This window comes from Podarcis bocagei (assembly GCF_964188305.1).
Source record: "Podarcis bocagei genome assembly, chromosome: 9".
NCBI lineage: Eukaryota > Metazoa > Chordata > Lepidosauria > Squamata > Lacertidae > Podarcis > Podarcis bocagei.
This window is the reverse complement of record NC_138134.1, coordinates 63,696,076-63,714,416: the sequence shown is the minus strand read 5'-3', so window position 1 is coordinate 63,714,416 and position 18,341 is coordinate 63,696,076. Positions and strand designations below refer to the sequence as shown.

At 41.8% G+C, this 18,341-nt stretch overlaps 1 protein-coding gene across 5 annotated transcripts in view; it reads left to right on the top strand.

Annotated features, from left to right (window-relative positions):
• CCSER1 (coiled-coil serine rich protein 1) overlaps positions 1-18,341 on the top strand; it is a 740,630-nt gene that overhangs the window by 189,715 nt on the left and 532,574 nt on the right. For all 5 annotated transcript variants that reach the window (XM_081206994.1, XM_081206993.1, XM_081206995.1 and 2 more), the window contains one exon: positions 1,849-1,942. In XM_081206994.1, the coding sequence (XP_081063120.1) occupies positions 1,849-1,942 (94 nt within the window). The remainder of the gene's footprint in view (positions 1-1,848; positions 1,943-18,341) is intronic.

Below are 18,341 nucleotides of genomic sequence, written 5' to 3'. Positions count from 1 at the left end.
TCCTCCTTAACTAACAAAGCATTTTAATGGGAATACTTTGAATTAAGGCATTGTATGGGCTTCTTCCATATGTGCTTTTTTTTAAAGGAAGAAAATAGAAATTGTCTTGTAATTCTCTCTGGATGTGCTTGACAGCAATATGTGTGTGTGTGTGTGGTGTTGTTGTTGTTGTTTTTTAAATAAAGCAGTTGTAAAAGTTTTTGGAGTTCAGAACAAATTATTTTGTTAACTGTGATGAATGAAGGGGGCAGCATTGAGAGGGTCGAGAAGGCAGACCTCAATAGCCTGATGGAAATTTTGCCAAACATGGTCTTGGGTGGTCAATGTGGCCGCAGAGGTGCTGATAAAGGGGTGCAAGCCTCCCCCCAGTTGAAACTGCACAGAGAAGGTTGAGTAATGTGCTGGCACGCTTTTTGACGGCTTTGTTATTAGCTATCCCTCAATCCGCTCACAATGCATGGTCCTCTTTTGCCCAGACAGGGTTCCCTTGCCTGAGACGGGCATTAGTTTTTGGTTAGAAGGCCTGTGCTCCAGTATATTAGACTGGCTGCAGGGATTTGTGGTGAGTGCTTTGCTGCATGCCCCTCATGTAGCAGAAATGGCATTGGGTAGGATATAGGTATAAAGAAGCATAAATGCAAAAGAAGCATTACTCCACGTCCCACGAAGTGTGACAGAATTCTGGATTGGAACCCATAGCCTGCAGGGCCCTTTCCAAGCGCAATGTGATCAGGCTACTGAGTCATGCTTTTCAGTGCCTCAATATGAATTCATCCAAGATGTTTCCTGGTATCGCTGTGCTAGCTCCCACTGAAGAAAGAATGCAAAATTAGACAGACCCTTTGCCTGATCTAGTAAGATTTTTCTGACATCATTATTTTTAGCCTCCCTATCAATGCATCTAAACGCTTTTATAAGTTGCCTGGTTCATGCACAGGTTCAGACTGTAGTTTATGGATATTGAAGGGGCAATGCTGAAAACACCATATTAACTCTCTCTGTTTCAGAATGGTGCTTCATTATTTTCTCCTTATTCACCATAGATGTATCTTTTTATTGAAAAAAAATTTCTAAACAGTTCACTATTTTTTTTTTTAAACTTTTAAGTATTCGTGTTTTAATCCGTTTTAAGTTTATTGTTATTTTGACTTTTTGAAAGTATGAAATTATTGTTGTTAATTTGTATTATTTTTTATCATGTTAAAATATAGATAATTTTTCAGTTTTTAAGTTTTAAGACAGAAAACCAATGGCACACAAAGATCGCATATACACAATGTTTTATCATTTTAATAAACCACTGCAAAGTTGTTGCTTTCTTCATAATCAGTTAGGGATAGAGATGGAATCTGTTCTAAATAGATTTAAATAGATTTGATGGTTCTGACCTGAACAAACTTTGCCTGCATCAAACTATTCCTGCACCAGGCACCTTTTATGCTCATGCATGTTTTCTTTTTTTAAAAAAATCAACAAATTATATGCAAAAATGTGCATATATTATACATATAATACATATAAAAGAGTGAAGCCCATGTAGCACTATATTTTTGTAGCTTAATTGTATAAGTATTAATACCTAAGTATTTTTATGCAGTTATATGCATTGTTGTCTGGTTAACTTCAGGAAACTTGGAGTTCATATGTGTATAACATGCAAGTAACAATGTGTAGAATAATGCTGCATATAATATGCTATTATTGTTCACAACTTCTTATTGAGATCAGGAAGCAAGATGGCAATTAGATAAAATTAGATGAGGATAAGCTTATCACTGAGATTTTCAGAAAATCCCATCCACACATTCAGTCACCTTCCTAAACTGTTATTTTGTTGGCATACTACAGGATGTTTTGAATAACTTGGGCTCCTGTGACCTGGATGAGGATGACCTCATGCTTGACTTGGAATTCCTGGAAGAACAGCATCACAGGCGTTCTGGTAAGCCAGGCTGATGGGCCGCATTTACAACTTGTCTATTTCTTTTGAATGAGATTTTGCTGAGTGCACTTTTTAGGAAGTGAGTAGTAAAATACATTTCTTTTTTTTTTAAAGAAGGGAGAGTGGATTATATATTTAGCCATTTTATGGTCTGAATAACCTCTAGCAGTTGCTATACAGGATATCATTCTCTTCACTTGAGATGCTAATTTCTTGCTTAACCCTATTCATAATGATGCTATTACTGGAGATCAAGCTGTTTTTGTATGGATCACTTCCATAGTCCAGTTTTCAAATGGTGGACTTACTTATCTTGCAGAAGAAACCCAATTGCTTGGTAATTGGAGACACATTAGTATTCCATATTGTGATGGGATGATGAGCTGCTTGTGCGTAAAATCCTAGTCCCTCAGAGTTTGGTTAAGTCCGCAAACCTCCATCTGTAACGGAGCCCCTTAAGCATGGCTCCGTCAGTCGCTGGCAGATTCCGACAGTGGTTGCTTACGGAATCTCTTCCAACATAAAAGCTCCTTAACGGAAACGCGTCTTCTGGACTCTCGGCATGACAGTTTCCGGCGTGGAGTGGGTGTCTCTATAGGAGGTCCTGAAACCTCCCCACTGTTTTCGCTGGAAGTGTCTCTGAGCCATCCCTCCTGCTCACTTTCCCTCGGAGCTCCTCCTCTCCCCCTGCTGGTTCCCTCTTCAGCTGCTGAGTCTCTCCCAACCTCTGTGAGCCCTTCCACCTCCTGTCCTTCCGATGGCAGTTCCCTGACACATATGCTTTTAATGCCTAATGTCTAAAGGTCAGACCTTGAATAACCATCTTCTTCTTTTTTGGTCACCATTGTTATGTTGCTAAAACTTTTTTCTAACCAGCTTTTCCACTAATATTTTTTTAATTGGGGTCGTAATATTTGAATTTCTGTCTCCCATTTAATTCTTGTTTTGTAACATTTGTTAAATTTTATCTGTTGTTTGTTGCTTTGGCCGTCTCATTGAATCAATAGTTCGCTGGCACACCAGCTCCCAAAATAACATTCACACCCAAGCATGCCAGGAAGCATCTATTCTTATTTGAATTTTGCATTGAGCAATAATCTCCGATAGAAATATTAATTGTGTCTAATCTCTTCCCAATGGACTGGTTAATGTAGAGACACCAGCTACCCGTCAAATCCTCAGCAAAATTTCCTCAGGTGGTGTTTGCTGGGCATGCACAACCACACAGTTTGCCTCTGTTTTATTTCTTTAATAGGTTCTAACTATATTACACCCAGGGTCACATAAACATGTCTGGGAAAAGGTAACATTACTTTGAGGCCGTAAGAGGGAGAACGGCAAACACAACCCTACCCATTAGTTCTGTGCAACTCTCTTAGCATCCTTTTTGTCTGGAAGGAGTTGTACGGCGATAATACATGGAGCCTCTTCTGATAGCAGATAATTGTTCTTCATCTCAGCACCATGAGTGATTGAATGCTCCAATCACACACCTGTCACAGAGATGCAGCAGAGGGATCTACTTCAGCAGAGGCAGAACCAGAGTAAGAATGCAGCTTGCATTCCATGTCTCTACAGGACCACCTGCTTCCACCTTTATTTATTTTTGAGATTGAATACCCCAGGGTGGTTTTTAGACGCAGGCACACACCATAAAAACAACGTAAAGCACAACTAGGCTGCACAGAACACAAAGAAAAGCATAGCACAGACTCGACAAGGTCTAGGAAAATAACAAGGTTTTAACTCTATGCTGAAAAGTTAAACTCGACTCCAGGTAGGCCCCCTTGATGTTGTGTTTCCCCATCACTTTCCTTATTGCAAATAGGGTGATCTTTTGGCAAAGTGCATTGTACAAAACCACCCAATCAACTTTATTTGTGCAACCTGAATTTGCCCGTATGTGATTGATGCCCACCTGAAACTAGTGACAATCTGGAAGCACCCTAACTTTTGAAGTGCGCAGTAAAGATATAAATGTCAAAAAGAAGAATTCCTTATGTATTAAACTTAAATAGCTATCTCTCTCGCTTTACACCTCACTGAAACTTTCAGCTCAAACAACAGCAAAAACATTTGGCTTGCATTTTGACTGGGTGGAGACTTTGGGACTCCCTCCACCTCCAGTAATAGGGATATTTCGAGAGGGAATTAATTTAAAACTTTGGGGGTGGGGCATGCCATCTGCTGGGGCAGCAACATATCTTTCCCCCCCAGCTCTGCCTCCTGTGGTTGTGAAGCTCCTCTTGGCACAGGTTACTTTTGAGATTTCCTGCAAACAGGGCATTGATTTGGTGGGAGGCGAGGATTTGTCTTCAATGATAGGCTGGTCTTGTCCTAACCCCGCCCAACAACTTTTAAATGAATAGCCTGCATTTATGGTCACCTACTTTGCAGGACTTGGGACGCGAGTGGCGCTGTGGGTTAAACCACAGAGCCTAGGACTTGTTGATCAGAAGGTCGGCAGATCGAATCCCCGCGATGGGGTGAGCTCCCATTGCTTGGTTCCTGCTCCTGCCAACCTAGCCATTCGAAAGCACCTCAAAGTGCAAGTAGAGAAATAGGTAGCGCTCCGGCGGGAAGGTAAACGCCGTTTCCATGCGCTGCTCTGGTTTGCCAGAAGCGGCTTAGTCATGCTGGCCACATGACCCGGAAGATGTATGCCGGCTCCCTCGGCCAATAAAGCGAGATGAGCGCCGCAACCCCAGAGTCGGCCACGACTGGACCTAATGGTCAGGGGTCCCTTTACCTTTACCTTTACTTTGCAGGACTACTGTGGAAAATTAACAGTCTATTCTTTGTAAAGTTCTCTGCATGTGGCATGGGGGGAAATGCCACTGTGTAGAAGTGCTAAATATTTACTTGTAATCCTTTGGTGCTTCCCACATTCTGTCAATACTGAAATGCTTAAAATTGAGCCTAATATAAAAGACATGATCCGCCTTAGGGAGTGCCTGTTTATTACACCACATAAATTAGAAGATTACATGTTTCAAATGCACGAAAGGAGTTGTCGTGACAGCGTCGTAAGGCAGGTTACTGTTTTTATAGGGTGGAAACCCATCAAGTGCTTGTGCATAGAATCCTAGCATTAGTTTAACCTTGTTTCTTCCAGTCCCCCCTTCCTATTTAAATGTGTCTTGTATAATGCAAAACATTGATTTCTGAACTGTGCCTATGTAAATGAAGAGCTCATACCTCAGTGATGAAAGGAAGGGACCTTTCAAACAATTGTGTAAGGGTGGATATCATTTGTACATGGCCAGAACTCAATTACTATGCCCTCAAGTTTGAAAGCAAAAAGCTCTGGGTTCTCCTAATGTGGATTAAAGTAAAATAAAGTTAGCTGCAGTTCAGATCCAACCTAGTTTGTTCTATGTGCCAGGAAAGGTAGGGATAAAAAAAGAATAAAAGACTAGGGTTCTGGTATATGGGGCCTCAGGTATTGGACTAGACCTCCCATCATCCTTGACTATTGACCATGCTAGATGGGGCTGATGGGAACTGGAGTTACTTGGAGAGTCATGGATTCCTCACTCCTGAAACAGATCTACATGAGGCTTGATCACGGTAGATATTGCCTCTTAATGCACTTAACAAAAAGTAAAAAGAACAAATCTGCCCTGCTCACTGTTTTGTTTTCCAAAATAGTGGTTAGTTCAAAATTAAAGCAAAAGCTTTTGATCTCCAAAAAGGCATGAGAAAGGGGGAGAGGGGAAGGAGGGTTTGCTAGCTGAGGCTCACCACAGCTCTTCTCATAGCAGAAAATAATTATTTCCCACTGTAGCTCAACCTGGCCAGAACCTCTTAAGATGAAAGGGATATGTCCAAAAGGGAAGCTTCTGGGATTCTAAAAATCCCAGGGGGACTCTAAAAATCTCTACTGAATTGCCCAAGGGTTAAATTAAGCTTTAAGTAAAGGGGAATCATTCTTTTTATAGTGCAGTAGATTAGATTGTGTATCCAGCTAAATAAACCCAATTATCTTCTGATCCAGCTCTACCATTATGCTATCAGATAACAGGGAGGGGGGAATAATATAAAGCTGTGCATGCAGTCTAATTGATTAAATGCATGTTTTCTAGTCTTGGGCAGCACAACTGAACCCAGTGCAACTACCGTAACTACCAAGTACATGAACACAGAATTGCAGGGCATGCTCACAAGCACTGGAATTGCAGCCAGCTTTGCCTGTGGAACTTGTATATAAAAATTTTAGCACTCTTTGTGGCATTTTTAATGACAATAAATAAATAAACATTAAATGAATCTGGGGGTTTCTTGCTTTAAAGTTTAGTGTTGTGCCACTGTGTTCATTTAATAACACAGTATAATGAGCTGGCAGTGTAAAATGCCAGTGAAATAATTAAGGTCTCTGGGTTATTCTTCTGCCAGGTGTTCATATAATAGGTTTCTCCCACTCCTTTAGGCACATGGTAGGACAGAAGTGCTGGTTTTTTTTAAAAAAAGGTTTGTGTTGTCCAGCCCAACGAATTCCAGCAATTCCTTATTAACAGATCACTGAGAGATTCATCAAATAAAGGATGCCCTAAACTGGCCTGCTTGGTGGCTCTGAGGACATTATGAAGCACTAAAATTGCATTGCAATTAACTGTTCCTTTCACCTTGCTTTGGACCATATTATTCTGCTCCTGTTGAAGATCAGCTCTTGTTTTGATGGGCTTTCAGTGGGACCAACTGCTCCTCACTGTGGCCAGCTTTCCTTTTCAGAGAGCCAATGGCTATCAGGGGCAGCTGATCATTCCCCTCAGCTGTGGCTGCTTTATTTCCTGCAAGAGCAGGTGGAGGAACAAGTAAAGAGGCCAGACTGGGCCTAATCTTCATTGCCACCAATAAGGGAAACTGAGTGGTTGTGGACTCCGTTGCTGTTTTCTTCAACGCTGCTCGCTCTCTTTCTGCAGGCTATAGAATGTGTATCATCAGGCAACTGCTGGGTCCCAGTATTCCAGCAGAGTCCACTGCTAATATCTGCTCAGGGCCCACCCTTAAAGCAACATTTTTTCAGTGGGCAACTAAGTCTGGGATCCCTTCTTAAAATTTACCAGAATGCCGCAGAATGATTCTTCATTGGAGTCACTGTGAGGAATTATAATGGCGGCTACATTGGAGGGCTGCTATTGGCACCTGCTGTTCCCATCTCCAGGTAAGCCTGTTGGAGTTGCCAGCTGATGAAGGAGGGTCTCACCAGAGAACACTTTGCTGAGGGTCCCCTCCACTTTGAACTGGCTCTGTCTGCACTCATCAGAGAGCTGAGCCTGTCTGCAGCCCTACAAGGAGTGCCCCACTTAGCTTTCTTGCTCTACGCTGTATGAGATAGTCAGATGTTATTGGGAACATGTAAAAAAAAAAGAAATTAGTTGCGTGATCAAACAGCAAAATAACTCTCCCATGAACTGCAACTGTACTGCTGCAGAGAGCCACATTAATCACCAGGCAATAACTATCTGGCCTATTAGAAGTGGGTGAGATATTTTAAATGTAACACACACACACACACACACACACACACACACACACACACACCGGTTTTAATGCATCTATGTGGGGTTGCTTGTAAGTTGCTTTGGAAGAGCACACCTATATGTTTCAGCCCAGTGGCACAAATAGCAGCTGCAGTGAGATGATTTTGTGTTACTGTTATGTTAAACATAATCTGATCCCGCATTTAAAAATGAAACAGTGGGAGGTCCAGTTATGAACCCCCCTCCCCCCTTCTAATTCTCCTTTTCCAGCGAGTGGAGATTTTTAAAAGTAAATTTGTTTAGGATTTGGATGTTATTCAGTTTAATAACTGGCAGCAACAATAGCAATAAAATTTACTTTTGAAAGGAAAAGTTTTATTGGACATCCTGGGAGAAGTCTTATAAGCCAAATATCCCCTAGGCCGCTGTCTGTTGGTATACAGCCAAATGAAAGTGTTGGCGTAATGACCCAAGGATGTCAATTAGGAATTAATTAAGGAGTTGCTAAATTATTTTTGAGTCTGATGAACAAGGCTGGGTGGAGAATGCTGCAGTGATTTAGGGGTTCCTTCTGCATCTATAAATTAAACCTGGCAGTATTTGTTAATGTTTCTAGTGAGGAAGAGCGCAACTGAACTGCAACGGAACCCCAGTGGCTTTGACTATGAAATGTGTCTCCAGAAGAAAACATTCCAGAACTTAATAGATTGCTTAAAAAGACAATTGAGTTATGTTGTTGAATAAACAGCAGAGTGGGAATGTGGAGAGAGAGTAGAGTAGAATGAACACAGTTGCCCAAGATTTCATAAAAACTCTAGTGTGAGAAAAGACACATTTGGAATGCATTTAATAGGTTATGGGACAGGACCATATAGACAGAAGGAGGCTTTGGTAAGCCCCATTATCCCTTGGCCTAAACAACCCTCTGTCACATGCAGCTTGGGGAATAATATGAATAGGGTTGGCTGGCAGTGTATATTATGGACTTTTAATGCTATAAAGTGGTAAGGACCATTAAGACACCTTGTTAGGCAGGGCTTTGGGAAGGTTTGCCGTATGGAGCTGCTCAGATAATTTTTATTGCCTGCTTTTACATCTTCCTGAGGTTCTGTTTTATTATTGCAAAATTTCACAGTGCTTTTTTAAAAAATGATTTTTATGTAATATATTTCTGCTCTGGGACTATAAGGTGAAGGGCAGACTATAAATAAGGTAATGCCTGAATGAATTGATCTCATTTATGTCAAGCATTTCTATTTGTCATGGCAAGCCAAAATAGCCACCCTTGGGCTAGAGGGTATCCTGTGGCCATCTAGACGTTGGACTATAGAGCCCATCAGCCTCAGCCAGTATGCCAGCAGTCAAGAATGGAAGGAGTTGTAGCTCAACAACATCCCTGTTCTGTATCCCAACATGTCTTGACCACTTAGATTTAACCCATTTTCAGTAATCAAGGTTGTACTGCCTCTGAATCTGGAAGATCTATTCTAGAAATAAAAACTAATTGCTATTGACATGATTTGGCATAGGAGTAGATGCGATTGTAGCTTCTTTTCACAGTTTAAAACAATATTTTTAAATACCAGTTTTCAGTGATATTCCAGGTAGAGACAGTTACTTGGCTGATGATGAGTCTAGTTGCATTCCATGCATGATACATGAGCCTCAGTCTATGACATCACTTTCCCAGTCATTTTTTGAATTACAGGGTTGTCATATTTCAAAAAGTAAAAACCAGGACACCCCCAAAATTGTTGAGCTAAGATCCAGGAAAAAGCGGACATTTTCCTTTTGGATATTCCAGATGTATGGCAGCCCTAGGATACAAGGTCCAGCAAAATTGACCAAAGTAATAAATTCATGCATAATTCACCTGGATGCTCATCTAAGTGAGCAGCATTTGTAGTGCAGCCATTAACATTGCAGGGAATAAGGTAAAGTTAAAGGTACCCCTGCCCGTACGGGCCAGTCGTGTCCGACTCTAGGGTTGTGCGCCCATCTCACTTAAGAGGCCGGGGGCCAGCGCTGTCTGCAGACACTTCCGGGTCACGTGTCCAGAGTGACAAGCTGCATCTGGCGAGCCAGCGCAGCACATGGAAACACCGTTTACCTTCCCGCTAGTAAGTGGTCCCTATTTATCTACTTGCACCCGGGGGTGCTTTCGAACTGCTAGGTTGGCAGGCGCTGGGACCGAGCAACGGGAGCGCACCCCGCCGCGGGGATTCAAACCGCCGACCTGACGATCGGCAAGTCCTAGGTGCTGAGGTTTAAATAATTCCACTATTCACACAGAAGTACTTTAAGCAAGCTATAAGGATAGAAAGAGTATAGCCATATCACAGGTCAGAAAACAATACAGCAGGAGGAAATAATCTGCCCTGGTTATTGTGGTGCAATTAGATATGAAATACACATCTCAATATAAAAGTTTTACTATTATAATTTGACTTTGTGATGCAGTATCTTGATTAACACCAGTATTATCACCTGTCAATTACTAAAAAGCAATGCAGTAATTAAGTCAAGCAAATGCTCTTGCAGCCTTCTGGAGGTATAGTATGCCTGGGTATTTTAAGGAGTTCAGCAAAAGCAAAGACCCATTGAGATGAAAAATATAATCTTCACAGGTGCCCTGGGGCAGAGAAGAGAGACACTGTAATGAGCATCTCCCTCATTACGACAAATTAAGATACAACCACATTTGCTTAAAACAATTGCAAAGAGTTTTCAATTTTTTGGACAATAAACTTTTAAGAGCGTACCAGGTGCTAATACACTTTGTATCTTTCCCAGCTTGGGGATTTATAAAGAGCTAAGACAGCCTTTCTCATCTAAATGGAAATGCCCAGAAGCTGATTTGGTACTAAAAAGTCAGCTATCGGTTCTCAATAGTATGTATAACTAGAGAAGTTAAAATATGAACTTCATAGTTGCTAGAATTAATTTGCTTTTTACTTTCCAACACAGTCATTCTTAATTTATGGCAAAACATTCTGTTATCCCCTTTCTGCTTTACACTGTTCTGTTCGGATGGGAATATCCAAAACTCTGCTGTGCTCGGGGAAACATTTTGTGATAATGGATTAATACTGAATTATTATTCTTAATGTTCCTGTTTCATCCTGAAGACACCTTGCAATATATATTACATATTCTGAAGAAGGGTTTTCCCCCCCTCCTTTCAAGTTCTAGTAAGAAAATCCTGGGGTAAGAAGCCATGGTCTGTCTGGATACAAAGCAGCTTCGTGTGCTCATACATTCAGCATTAAAATAAAGAAATTACTATTTTTCTCTGAATAGGCTTTCCCAGATGTCATTGGGCTACAGTTACTATCATGTCTGCCCATTGACCATGCTGAATGGGATGATGGGAGTTGTAGTCCAACAATATCTATTGATCATAGGTTCGAGAAGGCCGCTCAAAATGCTCAAGTTCATGACTGATATTAGGAAGTACTTTTTGCACAACTCACTTCATTACAAAATGCTGATTATTTTTTTTAAGGGAGTAGACCAGGCTTCCTCTGTTGGGATACTGCCAGGGAGACAAAGTCCATCATGGCCCCAAGCCGTCTGCCGGACGATCCATCGATCTCCCGTAGGCACGCAGTATCAGCAATTAGCGACATGAGTGTCTAGAAAATATCTTGCCACATTCTAGAGCTCATGCACATTCTGTCAGCAGATAATGCACAGCAAAAGTCGCACTCAGGAGAGCACTATTTACAAGTTTTATTCAGCATTGATCAGAACAAAGAAAGACATGACTGCCTACGTCAGTGTCTCCGACACACAGAGAGAAACGAAAGCAATAGAAACATAAACATCCTGTGAACAGGAAATACGCAGACTCTGTGACTCACAGCCTGCTCCCTTTTAAGGTGGAATGGAAATATCCTAACATCCTCAACCTCGGCCCTCCAGATGTTTTGAGGCTACAATTCCCAGCATCCCTAACCACTGGTCCTGCTAGCTAGGGATAATGGAAGTTGTAGGCCAAAAACATCTGGAGGGCCGAGTTTGAGGAAGCCTGGAGCAGACAAATTCATAGATGATAGATCTTTTTCAGAGCAATCTTACCCATGTGTTCACAGAAGTGAGGTCCATTGTAAGTGTGTAGGAATGCAGCCTTAATTATTTTTAGCTGTAAGCTCTAGACACCAGCAACAGGTAAAGGAGATGGCTGTGCCTGTCACAAGCCACTTGTGAGCTTTCCAGGGGCATTCATCACCACCAAACCTTATAAGACTTAAAGAGGAAAGGGATAAAAGCTAATAGTTAAAGGTGATTATAACTCACATAAAACAGATAGAAACAAAAGACAAGTCGTTAAAAGTGACTATAAGGGAGGGGCATTTGATTGGCCCCCTGCTTTAAGGCAGGTGTGGGGAACTTTTGGTCCTCCAGATTTTGCTGAACTACAACTCCCATCAGTCCTAGCAAGAATGGGCAACGGCCAGGGAAGACGGGAGTTGCAGTGCAGCAACATCTGGTGGGCCAAAGCCTTCCGAAACACACCTATTTAAAAGGCTTATGTTACTTTATGAATTTATGCATTTTTATCTATTTGTCTGTTGTAAGCCACCTATGACATTTGCAAAGTGCTGTACCACATATAAATGAAGTAAACAAATAAATCTGTCTAGTGGTCTTAGATTTTAGAGGTTCTGTCTAAAATAATTGGTCTTAATTAGGCTTGATCCATTAACTGTTTTGCTGAATTGTTTGGATGGCAGTTACTCATTTGTTACTTATTAACTCACTTAGCTATCAAGATCAGTGTCATTGTGCAGTTATTCCTACAATCACAAAGTGTCTGAAGACGTAGGGTTGCATCCAACATATTCATATTCACAGTATGAATTAGTCAAATACTATCCTTATAGTCTGATGAAATGTGCAAACTTATGGATTAGTTTTTTTAAAGGAATGAATTTCATTCCCTTGCCTTATAATGACAGGTGTTTTTTTTCTAAAACATTTATTTTTCAAAAGAAGAAACCTGATTTAATAGGCAGTAGAATGCCTGCTGTCTGCACCTTAACTACCCACATATTCAGCCATGAATGCAGTACTTCTGGCAAATAATAATTTTCTACATCGAAAGTCAACTCATTCTCATCCAGTAAATATTTGAGGGGGAGAAATATATTCAAGCCACCCGCTTCACATAGACTAGGCAATGGCTCATTAAATATCAACATGGTACACAGTTTGTTTCAGGAAAGAGAAAGGGAAATATTCTTGTCTCCATTAAAAAGAACATAATGGAAATCTGTATAAAGACATGTAAAAGCACCGTAACTGAACACCGCCAACACCGTCAAAGTGAAATAAGCTGAAAAAAAATCCCAGTAGTAAAGATTTAATATTTTATTTACACAGATGCCCACATACTTAAATAGATATAGATTATATACACACACATGGGAGCTAGCTAGATGTAGAGTGTCACTGGTAAAACAAGAGACTCTGGAACTATTCTGTTGTGAAGCAGCCAGCAATCGACCAGGGGAAAGACTCCCCCTGCCTCAGGAAGTTTATGTGGGAAGAAAGAGGTTTTACATGGCATTCACATCCCAGGATGATTCACCTGAGCCTCAAAATGTTGAGTTTCTAATATGTGAATGGAGTTTCTAGGATGTGAATTTCATGTAAGATCTATTCCTACCCATATATAACCTGTAGGGTGAGTCTTGGGTGTTGATTGGGTGCTTGGTCAATTGCTGACTGATTTGCAATAGATTGGTTCCCAAGTCTCTGGTCATACCACTGACACTCTGCATCTAGCTGGCTCTCTTGTGTGTATATACCTAATCTATGTGTGCAGAGGTGTCTGTGTAAATAGAATATTAATCGCAGAAGCATGCTGGAGGTAACATCTAGTACTACAGGTAGTGCTTTCCCCCTAGAAAAATAGGTGCCAGTACTCACCATGAAGTTGTTACAATAAGTGCCACACTTTTAACAACAAAAAAGAGAGGTGCCGGTACTGCGTACCCTTGAGCACCCCCTGAAAAAAAAAAGCACTGACTACAGATATGATTTGTTATTATATAATGGGTAGTTTTTTGCCTATTGTATCATAACAAATGATTTTTTTGTTATTTTTCTTCCACTTATATTTACGGTATGTTAGATTAATGATACTCCAATGATTTTTTTGTGCGGGGTCAGACTTAAATGCATGAACTTCTATCCCTAAATTTAACTTGATGAAAATCCAAGGTGCAGATTGTGCATGGAGGTAAAGCTTAGAAAGGTGGCTGTCCTCAATTTGTTTGAGGAAGAACCAGGGGCAAGCAGATTCCCTTTGCCAATTCCAACAAGCTAAACATCATCTGCTCCCTGGGTGGTTTCCTCTGCTCTTGCTTATACTAGGATAGCCCCAGTGGTTTGCCTGGGTACATTGGGTCCCAGCTAGTGGAATTATGGTTTGTAGGAGTACACTGGGTGACATCTGATGGAAATTGTCCACCAGATCAAAAACAGGTGGTATGTACATATATGCATGGCCTAGATTTTGAACTTTTCCCATGGAGATGTTTTCAACAGTAACAAGAGCATTCTATGTAATGAAAATATATTTATGTTGAAATAAAGAAAGACATGCAGCTTTTATGTAGAAAAATGGCATTATTTTAGATCCATAAAAGAGCGTACCTTGTAATTTTAGAGGGGATATTGAACATATAAACCCCAAACACTAATATTCAGTTCATTTATTATATATCATCTCCTAGTAGGTTGATATTATATTAGAACTATAATAATGCTTGCAAGCTATTGCAGTTTATATTTGGATTATGTTTGCTTTGACTGTAAAGGGTTTGGTATAGACTGTTTGTAATACTGGTGGGTTATGGACCAGACACAATAATAATTCGTTTTCTGGGATTTCTGCCTTTGAGACTTCACTGCTTGTCTTATACTCTAAGTCTCAAAGTGTAATATCCACTTTTATCCAAGGGTTGGCAAATACCTGGAATATATAATATATATAATTTTTTATTTATACCCCGCCCTCCCCAGCCAAGGCCGGGCTCAGAGCGGCTTACAAGCAATAATAAAAACAAGATGAGTGATTACAACTTAAAAACAAAAATAAAATACAACATTAAAATAATGGAACATAAAAATATTAAAATGGAGCCTCATTGCAGGAGAAGGAAAAGAAAAAAGAAAAAGGGGGTGGAGGGAATCAAATTGGCTCCAATCCAAAGGCCAGGCGGAACAACTCTGTCTTACAGGCCCTGCGGAAAGAGATCAGATCCTGCAGGGCCCTGGTCTCATGAGACAGAGCGTTCCACCAAGTTGGGGCCAGTGCTGAAAAGGCCCTGGCTCTGGTTGAAGCCAATCTAACTTCCTTAGGGCCTGGGACCACTAGGGTGTTGTTATTTATGGACCTTGAGGCTCTCCGTGGGGCATACCAGGCGAGGCGGTCCCGTAGGTACGAGGGTCCTAGGCCGTGAAGGGCTTTAAAGGTCAAAAGCAACACCTTAAATCTGACCCTGTACTCCACCGGGAGCCAGTGCAGCTTGAAAAGCACTGGATGAATATGCTCCCATGGCAGAGACCCTGTGAGGAGCCTCGCTGCAGCATTCTGTACCCGCTGGAGTTTCTGGGACAGCTTCAAGGGCAGCCCCGCGTAGAGCGAGTTACAGTAGTCAAGCCTGGAGATGACTGTCGCATGGATCACTGTGGCCAGGTCGGGGCGGGAAAGGTAAGGGACCAACTGCTTGATGCGGCGAAGGTGGAAAAATGTCGCCTTGGCTGTTGCTGTGACTTGCGCCTCCATGGAAAGGGAGGCGTCAAGGATTACACCCAAACTCTTAACGGAAGGCAATGGCACTAATTGGGCCCCCGCAAGAGAAGGGAGTTGGTCCCTCATCCCCATGCTATCCCGACCTAGCCATAGGACCTCTGTCTTCGAAGGATTTAGTTTCAATCGGCTCCCACGAAACCATCCAGCCATCCAGAATGAATAGATAGGCAAAGAAAGTCAGCAACGGATTAGAGTCTGGTTAGCTAATCTGACAGTGAAGGAAAAGGGAGGGAGATCCTCACATTGAGAGTGCATGTGTGCACAAGCAAATAACTGATCTAGAAGCTCTGTAGCAGACACTAGCATAGAATTGGTTGTCTGCTATTACCTAATTTTTTTGGTTAGACCCCTTCCCACTTTGAATTGCCTGCATTTCTTCATCTGAAGCTCCACATGGATGACATAGACATCAGGAAACCAGTTCTGGGCCTTCAGAGCTCCCAGTCTTCCACATAACACATAACACCAAGTACTTGAGATGAATAAGACAACACCTCCACTATTGCTGGCCCATCACCTAGCTTTTCTTGGCTTGAGTAACTTGATGTTAAGAGCAGCACATTTTCAGGCTTGTCTTCTTGTGTGTGCTGCTTCAAGCCCATTGATCCTACTTGGAATGGAATTCCATTCAGTTTTTCCGGTAAGATTCTAGAAGTCATTGGCCCTTCTCCGTGTTCTAAGTCTCCCACCACCCACTTCTGCAGTTCTGGATGTGTCCAATAAAGCCTGCTGTTTCCCATGTGATCGTGATTCTTTATTCTCCATTGGGAACCTCAACCTCGTAAGTAGCCGTTTGGTAATAAGTACTGGCTGTACTTTTAGACTCCATGTTGATGATGTAGTTCTGTGCATACAAACTGAACTGGCAAAGAAAGACCTCCTGTACTAGGGAAACAACATCTGTTTGATGGTGGAAATCTGTGAGTACTTGGACTGGAGGTATTCCCAATCTTGGATTTGGTCTGCTGACACCAGCAAATGACAGTCAGTCATTACCTGCACACTTGCTACCTCAGTCTTCATAATTGTACAAGTGTGTAGTTTAGGCAAAGGCAAACCTGGCCCACCAGATGTTTTGGGACTACAACTCCCATCTTCCCTAGCTAACAGGAACAGTGGTCAGGGGTGATGGGAATTGTAGTCTCAAAACATCTGGAGAGCCGAGTTTGCCCATCCATGCCTGGTGTAGTTACTAACTGGTGAACTGCCTTTTGCTCTTATCAGTTACTCACATCTGTCTGCTTGCACAGTGCTGCCTCAATAATTGTTTTCTGTTGGTTTCCGGTGTGGACAGGAATTCCATTCCCTTTATGACTTTTCTGTAGCGAAAGCAAATAGTTTAATGGCTGCTGTTTGAGAAATTTGCCTTTCCCCAATTGCCAAGTCTTATATGTGTCTCAATTGTGTGTGTGTAAATATTGTCCATAGTTGAAAGCATTAAAAAAAATAAAAAATCCTGCCTTTTGAAGTCGTGGGAAATCACTATAGCAGATGAAATGTCTCTGTGCAGTTATGAAATGAATGAAATGTAAGTGGCAGGCTCATATCTACATTGAGGAAATGTTGTGAGCAAGTAAGCATAAATGATGAGAGCAAAAGCTGCTATTTTTGTACAGTAGGTTTATCCTCTGGTAGTGATGGTGAAACTGTCTTGCTTTGAATGGCTCCTGACTTGGCATTTGTGGACATAATCTGTGAATGTTCGAAAAATAGTTGTTGTTTTAAATTGGCTCTCTTGTACTTTTGGAAAGACAATGTATTTTGTCATGTTGCTGGAAACAGAAGAAGAGAAGAAGAAGAGTTTGGATTTGATATCCCGCCTTTCACTCCCCTTCAGGAGTCTCAAAGCGGCTAACATTCTCCTTTCCCTTCCTCCCCCACAACAAACACTCTGTGAGGTGAGTGGGGCTGAGAGACTTCACAGAAGTGTGACTGGCCCAAGGTCACCCAGCAGTTGCATGTGGAGGAGCGGAGACACGAACCCGGTCCCCCAGATTACGTGACTACCGCTCTTAACCACTACACCACACTGGCTCCCTCCCAGATACCTCCCAGCTCTAATGAGGAACGATTGAGGGAGTTGGGTATGTTTAGCCTGGAGAAGTGAAGACTGAGAGGAGATATGATAGCCATCTTCAAATATCTAAAGGGCTGTCACATGGAAGATGGAGCAAGCTTCTTTTCTCTTGCTCTGGAGGGCAGGACCTAAACCAATGGATTCAAGTTACAAGAAAGGAGATTCTGACTAAATGTCAGGAAGAACTTTCTGACAGTAATCTGTTTGACAGTGGAACGGACTCCCTCGAAAGGTGGTGGACTCTCTTTCATTGGGAGTTTTAATGCAGAGGTTGGATGGCCATCTTTCAGGGATGCCTGAGTTGAGATTCCTGCATTGCAGGGGGTTGGACTAGATGACCTGGGGAGTTTCTTCCAACTCTACAGTTCTCTGATTCTTTAATCCACTCCACCAATTACTCCTCATAATACTTGGGAGCCGCTGTAGATGGTGTTCCGATGCAATAAAGGCTTATTCACTGCAGTTGGATCTTGACGGGTGCGGTGAGGGGCAGAGATCACATGCAGGGTCTCAGAGACGAATAGACCACAGCATTCAAAGAGAAGATGAAGAAGAAGAGGAGGAGGAGGAGTTTGGATTTGATATCCTGCTTTATCACTACCCGAAAGAGTCTCAAAGCGGCTAACATTCTCCTTTCCCTTTCTCCCCCACACCAAACACTCTGTGAGGTGAGTGGGGCTGAGAGACTTCAAAGAAGTGTGACTAGCCCAAGGTCACCCAGCAGCTGCATGTGGAGGAGTGGAGACGTGAACCCGGTTCACCAGATTACGAGTCTACCACTCTTAACCACTACACTACACTGGCTCTCAGCACATTTCTTTCATATTTTGAATTATCTGCAAAAGTCTGTTCATAATCCTGAAGTCCCAGAGTGATGGTTCAACAGCATTCTATGCACATCTGGTTTTATAAATATACAACATCTATAGACATTTGGCTTCTTAAATGATGGGATACTTGCATTAATGCTGGAAGATGCCAACAAACTGCCTGCCTGATATAGGTTTGTTGTTG